This window comes from Muscardinus avellanarius, assembly GCF_963383645.1.
Source record: "Muscardinus avellanarius genome assembly, chromosome: 20".
Taxonomy (NCBI): domain Eukaryota; kingdom Metazoa; phylum Chordata; class Mammalia; order Rodentia; family Gliridae; genus Muscardinus; species Muscardinus avellanarius.
Window position 1 is genome coordinate 7,204,364 of NC_137806.1, and position 16,505 is coordinate 7,220,868.

General features: G+C 44.8%; 1 protein-coding gene across 1 annotated transcript in view; it reads right to left on the bottom strand.

Moving 5' to 3' along the window:
• Nucleotides 1-1,811: 1,811 nt before the first annotated feature.
• The window catches only part of PRTFDC1 (phosphoribosyl transferase domain containing 1), a gene marked incomplete at both ends in the record, with an annotated part of 33,614 nt that continues 18,920 nt past the window's right edge, over nt 1,812-16,505 (bottom strand). Inside the window, 4 exon segments of the mRNA XM_080717185.1 lie at nt 1,812-1,859; nt 3,931-4,007; nt 7,853-7,899; nt 8,353-8,435. Coding sequence (XP_080573311.1) covers nt 1,812-1,859; nt 3,931-4,007; nt 7,853-7,899; nt 8,353-8,435 — 255 coding nt within the window.

Consider the following 16,505-nt stretch of genomic DNA (forward strand, 5'->3'; position numbering starts at 1 on the left):
GACCAGCTGTACATAATAATTATTATTTTTTGTGTGTGGTGCTGGGGATAAAACCCAGAGGTCCTCTATCTCTAAGCTATACCATATCCTCAGGCCTCTTTGATTTATTTTTCAAACAGGGCCTCCCAGAGTTGTGGAGGGCCTCACTAAGTTGCTGAAGCTGGCTGCAAACCCGTAATCCTCTTTCTCAGCCTCCCTAGCACTGGGATTACAAGTGTGTACTATATACCCGGCTTGTACATAATTATTAATCTGTAACTTGGGGAACCGATTCTACGGAGCAAAGCCCGTTCCCTCCCTGAGGTATCTGGGCGTGGCTTGTTTTCTTCTCTGGCTAAAACAAAGATGAACAGGAAAATCTTCTTTTACAACCAAAATTCTTTATGTCTTACAAACATGCTTAAGGAGAGAGAAACAATTGCAATAGCCCTAGCCTGGCGTCATGGTTTGCTTATGTTACTGCACATACTGGATTTAGTCCAGGTTAACAAAAATAAATCCACAGGCTAGGTACATGAGGGAGTGCACTTAGGCTACTGACCTATATACATCTGAATGGCTAAAAGTACATAAAAAATATAAAGGCGGAAGACAAGCAGTCGGCAGTTGTGAAACATAACAAGTTTTCTTCTTTTTTTAATTAGTTTCGAGGAAGCAAGGTCCTAGTAACAACATACCCCACACAGCTCAAAACCAAACAAAGGCTGCTTGGTCATTTATTTTGCACTGACTCCTTTTAGGGAGTAAGAAACCCCAACTCAATTGGCACTTGAGTTTATTTTCAATTAAGAGCCCCATAAATTAGAAAATGTCCCATATAGCTGTGATCACGGAAAAAAAAAAGTGTTATTTGTTAAAACTTCCATAAACGTGCCTGTCTCCTACGGCGTCTCAGCTTGTGTGATCAGTCCCCTAAGGACACTTCAAGATCCGACCTCTGCGTCTGTGTTTAGGACCATCCTCGGCAGCATCATCTCGCCCTTCGATGCACTGAGGAGGGAACAGGTGTACTTGTTTTTTGAGCCTAGAAAACAGTCTCCCCTCCGTTCGGCCATTTGCTCAGGCCTGGAGGGAACAAGAGGATGCGGCTTAGGCGCCGGCCGCGCTGCCATTGTGCTCCGGCTAATTAAAATTCAGAGTGTTAAACACAGTCAGTACATCAGGCTCCGGTGCCGCCCCATCACCCTGCCCGGAAGCGCAGCCCCAGCCTGCCAAGCCGAGGCCCACTTCCTAACATCAAGTAAGGTGCATCGGAGCCCGCGCTCTGAAGGCTTTGTCCAAGCAGATAATAATGCCCTGTCAGACGCGCAAACAGAAAACTGTATGAAAAGTATATTCCTTTCCCTCTTTTTTTTTTTTTTTTGAGTATGGGAATCTGCCCGTGTTCCTAGTACGTAATCTCAGGGATTACGTGAAATCTTAGGGAAAAGTAGTCTTAAAAAAGAGGTGAAAAATATTTGAGTTACTAGGGGGCTGTCTTCCTGGGAATGGCAGACCAGTGGAATGAAAATGGAAACAGGAGAAGGTGTCACCCGGAATGTGAAGGCGGAGAGGGCGCTGAGTCACCAGGTGCACTGTTTAATTTGGACCCAGTCAAATACGCCCTCTGTTTGCTTTTCCTTATGAACCTCTGTTACGCTTTGTATTATAATCTCAGAAAAAGAAAGCCGTCTCCTAAGACATTTTTTTTCCTTCTTCTTTTACATCCTGCTAACTGAGGACGCCTGGGGAGGTGGACTTCACGTGCTGGCTTCCTGAGTTTAGCGTAAGAATCCTGCCATTCGGGAAGTCCTTGGTAGGAACTGGCTTCTTCAGACTCGGTATTTTTCTTTGCCATGTTCACTGATCACGCATATGTGCTGAAACGATAAAGAATTTTATTTGAAGCCGGGCGTGGTGGCACACGCTTGTAATCCCCACATTTGGGAGGCTGGGACAGGAGGACTGAGGTTTGTGGGCAGCCTCAGCTACTTAGTGAGGTTCTTTGCAATTCAGTGAGATACTGTTAAAAAAAAAAGAATAAAAAAATAGTGCTGGGGGTGTAGCTCAGAGATCGAATGCCCCTGGGTTCCATTACACACACACACACACACACACACACACACACACACACACAAGAATTTTGTTTATTTTGAGGCTGGGGATTGAATCTAGGGCTGTCCTACCTCTGAGCTACACCCTGGCTCTTTTTGTTTGTTTATTTATTTTGGTCCTGGGGTTTGAACCCAGGGCATTCGATCTCTGAGCTCCAATCTAAGCCCATTTTATTTTTTACTTTGAAACAGGGTCTTGCTAAGTTGCTGAGGCTGGCCTCGAACCTGAGATTCCTCCTGCCTCAGCCTCCCACGTACTAGGAACACAAGCGTGCACCACCATGCCTGGCTGAAATGATAGAGGATTTAAATTCATCCATTTCTTAACAAAATCGATGGGTCAGTGTTAAACACACCCTGTGTGTGTAAAATCAAGAGGCCATGCACCACCATGCCTGGCTGAAATGATAGATTTAAATTCATCCATTTCTTAACAAAATCGATGGGTCAGTGTTAAACACACCCTGTGTGTGTAAAATGAAGAGGCCATTCGATGTTTGGTAAAAGAGTCTCAATGGAGATTTAGAAAATAGAGCTTCAGTTTTGTGTCCAGTTCCGAATCCAGCCCCCCAGGTACCCCAAATCAGAAATGCCAAGGCTCAGCATGTTTATCCCTGGTGGAGACAGAATTCTTCTACGGGTAAAATGGCAAGTGCTTTGGTCAAAGGAGTTGTAACGACGGGAGATGCAGCATGGACGCTCAGTCAACCCAAGCTGGGTAACGGGATTGTGTTGGGAATGTTTTATTGCAGGCGGCAGACTTGGAGTCAGGCTTATGCAGGTACAAACGGCAGGGTTGTTGGTAGGATGCTGCGGTAGCCCACGGAACCCCAGGAAGAGCTGAGCGGTGAAGGCGGGAACCCGGAGCTCGAGACCCCAGCCTCGGTGCTCCCGGAAGCTCTCTGGGCTGTTAGTATAGCGGCCTGTGTCCCCGAACCCTTGGTCTCTGTGACTTTTGGTTTAAGTTTCTAATTTCTGGGGAGTGGGGGGGAGACATTGATTGGGTAAGTTTCTAAACTCCAGGAGGGAGAGAGTAATTGGGTACAACACTGATTTGGCCTTCTAGGTCATTTATGGTTGATTAGGGTCACACAACTAGAGGCTTATACTGGAGGTCCATGTCTGTGGGTTGAGAACATTTCTCCCAAAGGGGTAACAGGAGCTGAACACCACTATAACTGGAACCTGTTAGATTTCAGGCGTAGACATGAGCCAGTTTATAGAATGTGCGCCCTCCTCCTCCTCCTCCTCCTCCTCCTCCTCCTCCTCCTCTTCTTCTTCTTCTTCTTCTTCTTCTTCTTCTTCTCCTTCTCCTTCTCCTCCTCCTCCTCCTCCTCCTCCTCCTCCTCCTCCTCCTCCTCCTCCTCCTCCTCCTCCTCCATACTGGGAATTGAACCCAGCCCTATTTTATTTTTTATTTGAAACAGGGTCTCACTAAGTTGCTGAGGGTATCATTGAATTGCCAAGGCTGGCCTCGAACCTGTAATCCTCCTGTCTTAATCTCCCAAGTCCTGGGATTACAGGTGTGTGCCAGCATGCTTAACTAATGTTGGCTGTTACGGAGAAATAGCGACGTGGAGCTACACTTCTGCCTTGTGCTCCCTGTTTCTTTAGCATCAAATAGAGATAACCACCATCTGCTTCCATCAGCTGAGCACCTACCTTGCAGAGCGGTAGGAATAATTGGAACTGCGGAAGCAAAGTGCCTAATATATCCTGACCTAAACGATATCTGATAAACAGCAGCCATCATTTTTATTATTCCAATGGTTTGTTAAATTGACGTCACTGTTCAGTTGTTAGGGAAGGGGATTAGGGCTTTGCGTGCAAAACTTACATTCAGATCTCTGAAGTATTCATTGTAATCTAAGGCATATCCCACCACAAATAAGTCTGGAATCTCAAATCCGACATCTTGGCAGGAGAGAGAGGGAGGGAGGGAGAGAGAGAGAGAGAGAGAGAGAGAGGGAGAGAGAGAGAATTTAAAGTATTTAATGCTACTATACACTGTTGTTAGCACTTAAGCTGTGAGGACTTTTGTGTGTGTGTGTGTGTGGTACTGGGGATGGAACCCAGGGGCATTCTACCTCTGAGCTATACCTCCAGTCCAATTTTTTATTCTTTATTTTGAAGCAGGGTCACACTAAGTAGCCGAGGTTGTCGGCGAACCCAGATCCTCCTGTCTCAGCCTCCCAAGTACTGGAATTACAAGCAGGAGCCACCACGCCTAGCAGGACTTTTCATTTAGACACAGGTAAGTGAGCGGCAGGGACCACCAGGAACCCAGACCAGCGCGGTTACTCAGGGATACCAGGCAAACAAGGAGACACACATGAAGAATGGCCGGACCCTAGAGTACAGAGTTGAGAAAGGGTTCAAGAGCCCCAGAGGACAACAGGATGCGCGTGTGAGTTAATCACGTGGCCCTGTTTTTCCAAGCTAGCAGTATGCAATGACGTGACATCGTAGAAAATGTTGCCAAACCCTAAGGGCAGTTCAAACAGAAGGCATCCCAGTACTGCAACCACAAACGGGTGTGCAGACCACCGCAACCGGGAAGCAACGCTCCCCTGCCTCCGCGTCCTCGGCTGGTTAGAGGGCTAAACACCAAAACCTGGGAGACAAGGAAAAGGAAATGGGGGTTCAGTTCCAGGAAGAAAATGCTGAGGATCGTTTTAGCGCTGATCTTTGAGTCCACAAAGAGAAGATACTAATGAGCTCTTTATCTCTAATGAGGGCGATGTGAGAGGACATGGATTTAAATGCCGGGCAAGGTACTTAGATTATGCAAAAGAAGACTTAATTACTAGGAAGATGATTGGTTTTGTTTTGCACGGGGGATGGAAACGAGGAGCAGCCTACCTCTGAGCTACACCCCCAGCCCTTTTTAATTTTTTTTTGTTTTGAAATGGGCCCTTGCTGCGTTGCTGAGGCTGTCCTTTAACCTGCAATTCTCCTGTTGCAGGCTCCCAAGAACATGTCCTAGGTGTGCTCCACCAGACCTGGCTGGAAGATGATTTTTATTGGAGAGGCTCCTTAAGAAACAGACAACAGGTCTCTTTTTTTAGAGGTCTTGAGGCAGAAAAAATGTGCCTTGGTCCAGAGATTTTCAAAATTTGGCCAGTGTTTTGAAATCCCACAAATTTGTTTTTTTTACAGTATAACAGAGGAGAAATGTGGTTGCTTACTCTTATGAATCTGTGCTTTGGTGCTACGAGTGGGCTTAGAGCATGGAGAGTTATCTATAATCTATTTATAATCAAAGATGCCCTCACGTGGAAAAACCAACCGGCTTCACTACTTGCAGAACGTGCTAGAGCAGACGTCACATTTCTGGGGGACTGCATTATGACGAAACCTATCAGGGAACCTGGTGGAGTCCTTCAAACTGCAGTTTCTTGAAAAACATAATGTAAGAGAAGAAACAAGAGCAGAAGAAAAGATGTAAACGATGTTGGAAGTTACCTTGAGCAAAGAAGAACCAATGATAAGGAAGGGGGGAAAAAGCAAAGCTTCAGAAATCCAGAGAGAAAGAAGAATCAGAGTCTAAGCTGGCTGAAAGAATAGGAGTCAGACCTAGGAAATCCCGATTGTAGCACGAATAATAACTCTACTGAGTAACATGATCCCTGTAACAGCGAAAATATACAGTACGAGTACTTTTGTGCTTGCTTGCTCAGAGTAGGAAAATTAGAGCCCTCCTTTTATTCTAGGAAGGACAATGGATGGATCACAGGACAGTCAGGAATCAAAGGGCCCCATCCCTCGATTGTAAAGGAGTATAGCACCTACAATTGTATTTTCAATTTGCAATCCCCCTTACTGGACACAGGCTGCTTGGGTTCAACACCAGCCCTCCACTTAGAGGCTATGACCTTGGCAAGCTACTTAATCTCACTGTCTTCTCTTTCTTCATCTGTTCAATGGGTACAACAAGACCAGTTACCTTTAGATAACTGTGGCGGGGATGTGCGGCTCCCAGGACAGTGCCCGGCACATACAGCGCCTCTCACCAGTGCTACCTACTATTTCTTTTCTTTTTTTGGTGGTACTGGGGATGGAAACCAGAGGCTTTCCACCTCTGGGCTATACTCCCAGACCTATTTTATGCTTTATTTGGAAACAGGGTCTCACTAAGTTGCTGAGAGCCTCACTAAGTAGCTGAGGCTGGCTTCGAACCTGCGCGATCCTCCTGTCTCATTCAGCCTCCCAAGCGCGGGAATTACAGGCGTGCGCCACCACGCCCGGCTTAGCTACTATTTCTTAATGTATGTTGTTGTTATAAGGGACACAAGAAATTTGTAATTAGTTGGATATGTTTGAAGTGAATGTTTTTCTACTTGGGTTAAAATCTTATCTAGATAGTTACTATCTTGTACGATTTTCTTACAAAATTTCTGTTTAGTAACCTCTGTGACATCCAGTGTACAGTAACCAGTAGAAACGCATCACTGGGGCTATCTGTCCAGAACCGACGTGGTCTGGAGTCAGGACATCGAGCAGAGGAATGAGACTTGTTTTTGGAGTAAAAAGTCACCGGCACATGACCCATCCATACCGTGCCTCGTGTCCAGTGTTTGTTCAGCTTGCCGATGAGAATTGTGGCCAAATCGTCCCGGGGGCTTTAGAGCAAATGTAAGTTATAAAAACTGAGCTGAATTCTGCCTTATGCAAGTGAAAAAGAAAATCACTTCAAGTGTTAGAACAATAAATAATCTGGCTGCTCCTTTGTCCTTCCTGGCATGACAGCTAGTCCTGTTCGGGGAGGAGGGAACCCTCTAGAACACACCTCCCAGGTGTGGGTCAGATGACATCTCGGCATACCTGCTCGGCTCAGTTTCTGTTTGGAGCTGGTGGGGAGATCTCTCCTGTGCACTAAAATTCTGACTTGGTAAAGGTCACCATTGTGCATTGTCTGGTAACAGCTCCTATAAACCTTCACAGAGACTGGTGTGAGCAGATGGCATCCTGCATCCGGACCAGCCCAGCCAGTCAAAGCTCCCTTGATCACAAAACTGGTCAGCGGGGGTGTTTTTGTTTTGTTTTGCTTGTTTTATGGTACTGGGGATTGAACCCAAGGACCTCTGAGCTACAGCCCCAGCCCCCATTTTTTTTTTTTTTTGGTATGGGGGTTGAATCCAGGGGTGTTCTATCTCTGAGCTATACCTTCAGCCCTTTTTTATTTTGAAACACAGTCTTGCTAAGTTACTCAGACTGGCCTAGAACCAGCCATCTTCCTGTCTCTGCCTCCCAAGTACTGGGATTACAGGACTGTACCACCTTGCCTGGCTTTAACACCTTTTTAAATTTTTTTATTTGAAACAGGTCTTGCTAGGTTACTGAGTCTCATTAAGTTGCCGAGTCTGGTGTTGAACCTGTGATACTCCTGTCTCAGCTTCTCAAGTACTGGGGTTGCAGGTGTCCACCACCGCGCCCTGTTCAGATGAGTTCTTTGAAGATAAGAGGCTGAATAAAACCCCCCAAATAAAAATATCTAACGCACTGAATGGAGTTCCTGTGAAAGATATAAATTAAGATCTTCAAAAGGTTCTGGCTTCCTTTGTAAGGTGGAGGAGACTGGGGATTTGTGGGACTATTAGTCTGCAGAGATTCCACTTCACACAGATTGCTGGCAAATAAGAAATCAATAATTCTTAAGCACAAATCAAAACACTAGTACCAAAAAAAAGAAGGAAAGAAAAGAAAGCAAAAGCCTAAACAAACAAAAGCCCCCAAACCAAACCAAAACAAAAACTTACAGTCAGGTCTAAAGCCATCCCTTCTGGGTGTTCTCTTCACCAACAAACTGCTATTTAGGGGGAAAAAAATTGCTTTAGCGATTCTAGTAAAGTGTGAATTGCAACTAGAATTTAACATCATCGAAGCATGCATCTTTCCCCTGAGCCCGAGCAGCCTGGGTACAGCCCTCTTCCAGTTCCTGCCCCACTGGCCTGGCCTGCACCACCTCAGTGGCTCTGGGTAAGAGGAAGGGAGCGGGGCGGTGGCACGGGGCTTATCCAGCTGCTCCTGGGAATGGCTTATGGAGAGAAGTCAAGAGAGGCTCAAAAACACAGCAAAGCGCCTCCTTCCCCCTTTCTCTATCAGGCTAGCAGTCAGATGGTTTGTCAGTGTGGTCAAATCCTAACACCCCATGTTAAAGGGTCAGCAGTTTGGAATAGACTCTTCTCTTTGAAAAGTGCCTCCCTCTTGGGCTTGTTTGGAAGAATGGAAATCCCTGCACTCTAAGCATCCTGCTTACCTGGCTACCTTGACCATGTTGGGCTTGCACTTCTCTCTGCTGCTGAGCAGCGCCCTCATGGTCCTCCCAGTGCTGACGACATCCTACGCCAAAGGACAGACGAGTCCAACAAGAGCACGTATGTGTACCACACAATAGTGTTTTCATACACAGGGCTATTCCTTATCAACAGTGCGTCAGAAATACTAATGCCAATTTGCACAAAAAAGTACTAATTGGAGGCAAAGTAGGAGGCCGAGTTGTACGTTTTCTTAGGTATTTCTTTCTGGAAGCTGGAATTAGGGGAATATACTGATGAGTATTTCCTGCTGTATCCCTGAGCCGTGTCGAACGGCTACATGCGGGCTTCGGAGAGCATGTGGGGCTCCTCCTGGCTGAGTATATCTGGATTCCAGTGTGCACATTCAAGGACGAAATTTGGCCCCGAGGTTATGTAACACAATAGGACAGCCATGAATTTTCATGGGCATGGTGTGTACATCTGAATATGCTGAATGCATAAACACCTCGCCCTTGTCCTCCCCGCTCACTGGGGGATTCTCTGGCTGGCGGGGCAGTGAGACTTGTGTGGGCAGCAGCTGGTGAGGGCCGCGAGCTCTGAGGGTCCACGTCTGCAGCGAGCCCGGGCTCATCCCCGCCGATGAGCTGCTGCTGCACAATGAGGGCAGAATGGGCCGCGCAGTGTATTGTCCTTGGGACCGAAATCAGCTGTCAGGGGCTGATTATCTGCACGACGGCTCTGAATTTAGCCAGGCCTGGGCAGTTTGGCTGGAGGGCCTACATCACTTGTAACGAAGGCACATGGGGACCATTGTAAAACAAAGGCCCGAGACCGGCTCCTTGGGATTTTGCCAGCTCCTGAGACAGAACTGCGTCTGCACAGAGCGGCCATTTCTGCATTAGTCTGTTGTTGCCACAGAATGAACCCTCCCTCTTTTCTTCCTCCTTCCCTCCCTCCTTCCTTCTCTTTCCCTCCCCCCTTTTCTTCTTTTTCTTTCTTTTAGGAAAACAATTAAAAAAATATAGCTTTCCCTTTTTGATTTTTAAAATGATGTTTATGGTGTGTGTGTGTGTGTGTGTGTGTGTGTGTGTGTGTGTGTGTGTGACTGAATCCAGGGCATTTTACCTCTGAGTTATACTCCCAGACTTTTCTTTTCTTTCTTTTTTTTTTTTTTTGTGGGTCTGGGGCTGGAACCCAGGGGCATTCGACCTCCGAGCTACACCCCCTGCCCTATTTTTTATTCTTTAGTTTGAAACAGGGTCTAACTGAGTTGCAGAGGGCCTCACTAAGTAGCTGAGGCTGTCCGCGAACCATGATCCTCTGGTCTCAGCCTCCCGAATGCTGGGATTACAAGCGTGCGCCACCACGCCCGGCTCTATTTTTGTTTTGATATAGGATCTCACTAGGTTGCTGAGATGCATGCTAAATTGCTGAGGCTGGTCTTGAACCTGTGACCCTACTGTCTCAGCCTCTCAAGTACTTAGATTACAGGCATGCGTCATCACGCCAAGCTAACTGAGAATACTTAGGATGTGTGTATGGTGTTGGGGATGGAACCCAGGGGCATCTTACTTCTGGCATTCACCTCCAGCCCTATTTTATTATTTTATTTTGAAGCAGGGTCTCACTACATTGCAGAGAGCCTCACTAAGTTGCTGGCTGCAAACCTGCAATCCTCCTGTCTCAGCCTCCCAAGTACTGGGATTACAAGCGTGCGCCACCACATCTGGCTATACTTATGATCTTGATGCAAAAAATCATTGAGAATTAATTACAATCATTAAATCATTGGCAAGAATACTGAATTAGGGGTTAAGAGCGTTCTAACTTCAGTTTTACCGTTCAATAGATTTGATTCAGAGCCGGGCGTGGCGGCGCACGCTTGTAATCCCCGCGCTTGGGAGGCGGAGACAGGAGGATCGCGCCGGTTCGAAGCCAGCCGCGCTGGCTTACGAGACCCTGTTTCAAAATATAAAGAAAAAAAATAGGTCTGGGAGTGTAGCCCGGACGTAGATGGGCTTCCAGGAACCCCAGTACCACCAAAAAAAAAAAAAAAAAAAAGATTTGATTCAGGGGTCCAGTTTACTCTTCTCTGCAACTGCCTGATTCACTAATAGGTAAAACACCCAGTTTAGTCATGCAAGAAATTGGATATAAAGCAGGATAAATACCATATGATTATTATCGCAAAGCTTTGATTCTAAATTATTTGAAGTCAGTGATTAGAGCTGGGTTATTTATGTGATAAATCTGGAGAACGGTGCGCTTGGTGGGGACTCAGTAAGTCCTTGGCCAATTTGATAACAAGCTCTGCGTTTAAAAACTCACCATTAGACTCTTTCAGCTTTCAAGGAGGGAAAAGGAAAAGCCAGCTTACCTCAACAACGAGGACATTTGAAATAAACGAAGCCCATATTTTAGGATACGATGAACACCCGGCTCACAGGATAAAGACGCACTTTGCTTGGAGTTGGAAGCAAGCGGTTTGCTGGCCTGCGCTCCTCGTGCCCGTCCCCGTAATCCAGATGGCTGGAGAGAATCTGGGTATTCCAGGTGCATATTTATAGCCCCTTCAGAATTACCTGGTGTTGCAATTTTGCTATCTCTATTCAGGTTGGGAGCAAGCTTATCTGAGACCCTATTACCTGTCTGCAGAGCTGTCTATAAAGCCATCCCATGCCACTGACTCTGGCTCGCCCCCCTCCTCTCGGCATGTCTTTGGGATGCGAAGCTTACGAAGAGTCCAGGAAAAAAGCCAAGATATACCGCGTCGCTAATAGAGATGGCGTTCTTAAGATGTACCATGTATTCAGCGGTGACAGCCGTATTCCCGTGTGGCCACTCCAGTTCCTGGGGGCTTAGTATTTACTCTCGAATTTTCAGACTCAAGGGAAAGGGCGGCTAGGGAGTGCGAGGTGAGGGCCTGGTATAAATGTTGAGTGCCGGGGTCATGAGCATTGCTCTGCGTCTCCCCAAGAACGCTGATTAGGTCTCTCTTTAACTTCTGACTTGATATGCCTTCCCCCAGGACTCTAAACTTCACGTGGTGGGGGTCATGTTTGTCTGTTTACCATTGGTAATACCTGTTTGTAGATGCTCAAAAATTCTTTGTTGAATGGAGGAATAATAACCAATTACACTTATTAATGAGTCAAAATCAACCAGTCAATTGGATTAGTAGTAAAATGTCAACACTCTTCCATGAAATTCAAATAGGCTAGTGTTAATATGCCATTCCGAGGAGCTAAGAGCTAAGAATACTTTCTCCGTGCGATGGGGTTTTGCTTCTTTAAATGACCTTTCATTTCTCTGATTAACATAACTTTTTGAAAGTTGAATCAAATCTTACAGTACACATCTTACTTTTTTTTATGTGTGTGACAGTAGGGATTGAACCCTGGGACATTATAACATACATCCTTAGCCCTATTTTTTTTAAATTTTGAAACAGGGTCTTGCTAATTGCAGAGGGTCTCACCAAGTTGCTGAGGCTGGTTGTGAACCTGCGATCCTCCTGTCTCAGCCTTCCAAGTATTAAGATAAAAAGTGTGGGCCATCGCGCCTGGTTCATATCTTACTTATTCTGATTCAAAAGAGATTAAATTACTTTTGCAAAGGAGAATTAATAAAAATGTTAACCACCCATCTATCCAACAGCTCTGCTAAATCTGTACCATATGTCAGACACATCCTACCACAGAAACACCTTTCTGAAAGTGCTTTACTCTCAGGTATAGTATTTTTATTAATTAAATCTGTTAAAGATCTTAATTTTTCTGGGAGTGGAGGCACACATCTATAATTCCAGTACTAGGGAGGCTGAGACGGAAGGAGCAAAAGTTTGGGACCAGCCTCAGAAATTTAGTGAGAGCCTCAATGACCTAGCAAGACCCTATTTCACAACAAAAAGTAAAGTAGGGCTCATAGGCAGGATGCCCTGGGTTCAACTCCCAGTATCAAGAAAACAAAATCTTAAACCGGACGTGGTGGTGCACAGTTGTAACCCCAGCATTCGGGAGGCTGAGACCAGAGGATTGCGGTTCGCGGACAGCCTCGGCTACTTAATGAGGCCCTCTGCAACTCAGTGAGACCCTGTTTCAGAATAAAGAATTAAAAATCGGGCAGGAGGTGTAGCTCGGAGGTCAAATGCCTTTGGGTTTCATCCCCAGACCCGCAAAAAAAAAAAAAAAAAAAAAAAAGAAAGAAAAAAAGAGAAAAGAAAACAAAATCTTGATCTTCTCATTAAGACACAAGGCCATATGGTCCATTTGAAGCAGGTCACACCATCATATTCCCTCTGACATTCCACATCACACCAAGGAAGGCTTCTCCTCGGCATTCTGAACATAGCTTGCTGTGCTGTCAGCCATCAGTCACAGCAGTGAGTCGGCACGCGCAGTTTTCATTGGTGGTAACTATCTCGGCCCGTCAGCCAACCAGGATACTGGGAGGATGCTCAGGTTCATGTCCTGGTTATAATCTCTTTTTGTTTCAACCTTATAAATAAAAAAACTTTCTAAAATATGTTAGCTTACATTCTGGTCTAAGTAGACTGCACCAAAAATAATCGTATCTGCTTTTCTTTCTTATGCATTTCACACACCAGAAGGACCATCTAGGAAAAGAGGAGCTACAACTTTTTTTTTTCCCAGTACTGGGGATTGAACCCAGGGGCATTTGCATTTTACCTCTGAGCTACAGCCCCAGCTCTGGTTTTTTTTTTTTTTTTTTTTTTTAAATTCTTTATTTTGAAACAGGGTCTCATTAAGTTGCAGAGGGCCTCACTGAGGCTGGCCACAACCCTGTGGTCCTCTCACCCCAAGCACTGGGCCACCATGCGCAGCTAAAGCTACAACTCTTGGAGAGGGGTGGGTGGGGTGTGGGACTTGGAGGTGTACTGATCCTGAGATAGACTGTCAGAATTACTCAAACACATTTTAGATGGAAAGGTTTTGCCAGGGTTGGTAGTGTGCGCCTGCAATCCTAGCAACTTGAGAGGCTGAAGCAGGAGGATCACAAGTTCAAGGCCAGTCTGGGCAATATAGAAAGACCCTGTCTCAAAATAAAATAATAAAAAAGGGCTGGGGATGTAGCTCAATGGTAGAACACTTGCCTAACATGCACAAAGCCCTGGGTTCCATCCCAGTATTAAAAAAAGAACAAACCAGCTAACTAAAGGCCAAAGGTTTTTTAAATTAATTAATTAATTAATTAATTAGTATATATATTTTTTGTGTTACTGGGCGTGGACCCAGAGGCTTTCTACCTCTGGGCTATACTCCCAGCCCTATTTTATATATATATTTAAATATATTTTTATTGGTGCATTGAGTCAAACATCACAGTGGAATACAAGACTTGTAAGGATATCCAAGGACACATGATCCAATTAGTCTATTTTATATTTTATTTGGAAACAGGGTCTCACTAAATTGCTGAGAGCCTCACTAAGTAGCTGAGGCTGGCTTCGACCCTACACAATCCTCCTGTCTCAACTTCCCAAGCGCTGGGATTACAAGCGTGTGTCAGCACGCCCGGTGGCCAAAAGGTTTTAAATAAAAAGGACACACCCCACTTCATCTTTTCTCACACCCGATTTTGTTCCCAATAGGCTATCTCTTTGCATTCTTCTAGCTGTTTTTTTCCTGGTTGTTAGATTGCTGTTGTTGTTGTTGTTGTTTTGCGGGTCTGGGGGTGGAACCCAGGGGCATTCGACCTCTGAGCTACACCCCCTGCCCAATTTTTTATTCTTTATTTTGAAACTGGGTCTCACTGAGTTGCAGAGGGCCTCACTAAGTAGCTGATGCTGTCCATGAACCACGATCATCTGGGCTCAGCCTCCCAAATGCTGGGATTGCAAGTGAGCACCACCACGCCCGGCTTTAGATTGTTGTTCTTAATATATGGAATCTATATTCATCCCTAAACATTATACAAATTATACATATATATGTTTTCAGTGTCGTGGATCAAACCCAGGGCCTCATGCATGCATGCAAATGCTCTACCACTGAGCTCGACCCTCAGCCCGGGATGTTTACTAGTGAGTTTTGCATAGCTTTTTTTTAAAGATAAATAATTTATTGATTTTTAAATGTAAATAATTTTATAATTTTTAGGTTGCTATTCTTTTGCGGTAGTGAAAACAGAACCTAGGAGTATTCTACCTGTGAGTTACACCCCAGTCCTTTTGTGTGTGTGGTACCAGGGTGGAACCCAGGGTTATTCTATCTCTGAGCTACACCACCAGCCCTATTTTTTAGTCTTTTATTTTTGAAACAGGGTCTCACTGAGTTGCAAAGAGCCTCGTTAAGTAGCTGAAGCTGTCCGTGAACCACAACCCTCCAGTCTCCGCCTCCTGAATGCTGGGATTACAAGTGTGCACCACCATGCCTGGCCACCGCAGTCCTTTTTTTTTTTTTTTTTTGGTGGTACTGGGGTTCCTGGAAGCCCTTCTACCTCCGGGCTACACTCCCAGACCTATTTTTACATTTTTATTTGGAAACAGGGTCTCCTAAGCCAGCGCGTGTGGCTGGCTTCGAACCTGCGTGATCCTCCTGTCATATGGAATAACAAAAGACCCAAAATAGCCAAAATAGTTCTCAGCAATAAGAATCATGCAAGAAGCATAATATTACCTGGCTTCAAAATGTATTATAGAGTCACAGTAATAAAAATGCATGATACTGGCACAAAAACAGAGAGACAGAGTCAGAGAGACCAAGAGCAGAATAGAAGATTCAAATCCACACTTACAGCCAATTGACTTTTTACAAAGGTACGAAAAGCATACGCTGGAAACACACCCGTTCAACAAATGGTTCTGGAAAAACTGGGTAGCCATATGCAGAAAAATGGAAATAAACTCCACTTTTTCACCCTGCAGAAGAGTCAATTAAAAAAGAATACAAGGCCAGGTGTATCGGTGCACTCTTGTAATCCCAGCATTCGGGAGGCTGAGACAGGAGGATCGTGGTTCACAGCCAGCCTCAGCTACATAGTGAGGCCCTTTGCAACTCAGTGAGACCCTGTTTCAAAACAGAGAATAAAAAATAGGGCTGGGGGTATAGAATGCCCCTGAGTTACATCTGCAGTACCAAAACAAACAAACAAACAAACAAACAAACAAACAAAAATCCAAGACCTAGGAAGTAGACCAGAGACTTTGCAATAACTTGAAGAGGGTATAGGACCAACACTCCAACATATAGGAATGGTAAAAATTTCCTCAATAAGACCCTAAAAGCATAAGAAATTGAAGTGAAAAATAATTAGATTATACAGTTAACTGAAAAGCTTCTCTGTGGCAAAGAAAACTGTTAAGAACCTTAGGAGAGAGCCGACAGCTACTCCTCTGATGAGTACTAATATTTAGAATATACAGAGAACTCGCCAGGCGTGGTGGCGCACTCTTGTAATCCCCGCGCTTGGGAGGCGGAGACAGGAGGATCCCACAGGTTCGAAGCCAGCCGCGCTGGCTTAAGAGACCCTGTTTCCAAATTAAAAAAAAAAAAAAAAAGAAAAAATAGGTCTGGGCGTGTAGCCCAGAGGTAGAAGGGTTTCCACAAAAAAAAAAAAAAAAAAAAAAAGAATATACAGAGAACTCAAGAAACTTACCACCAAAAAATGAATAACCAGTCAAAATGGACAAATGAACTAAACAGACACTTTATAAAAGAAGAAATACAAATAGACAATAAATGTATGAAAAAATGCTCAACAGCATTAACAGAGAGATGTGAATTAAAAAATCTACTTTGAGATTTCACCTAATTCCAATTAGAATGACAACCAATAAAACACAAACAACAACAAATGCTGGTGAGGATGTGGAGAAATAGGGACTCTGATACATTTTTGGTGGGATTGCAAATTAGTGCAACCACTTTGGAAAACAGTGTGGAGGGTTCTCGGAAGAATGAGAATAAATTTACCATATGAACCAGCAATACCACTTCTGGGTATCTACCCAAAAGAAAGGAAACCAAACTACCAAACCAGTGCATGTGTATTTATGTTCATAGCCACACAGTTCACCACAGCCAAACTATGGAACCAGTCAAGATGTCCATCAACAGGTGAATGGATTATAAAGCTATGAGATATGTACACAATGGAATTCTACTCAGCCAGAAAGAACAAAATTATGTCC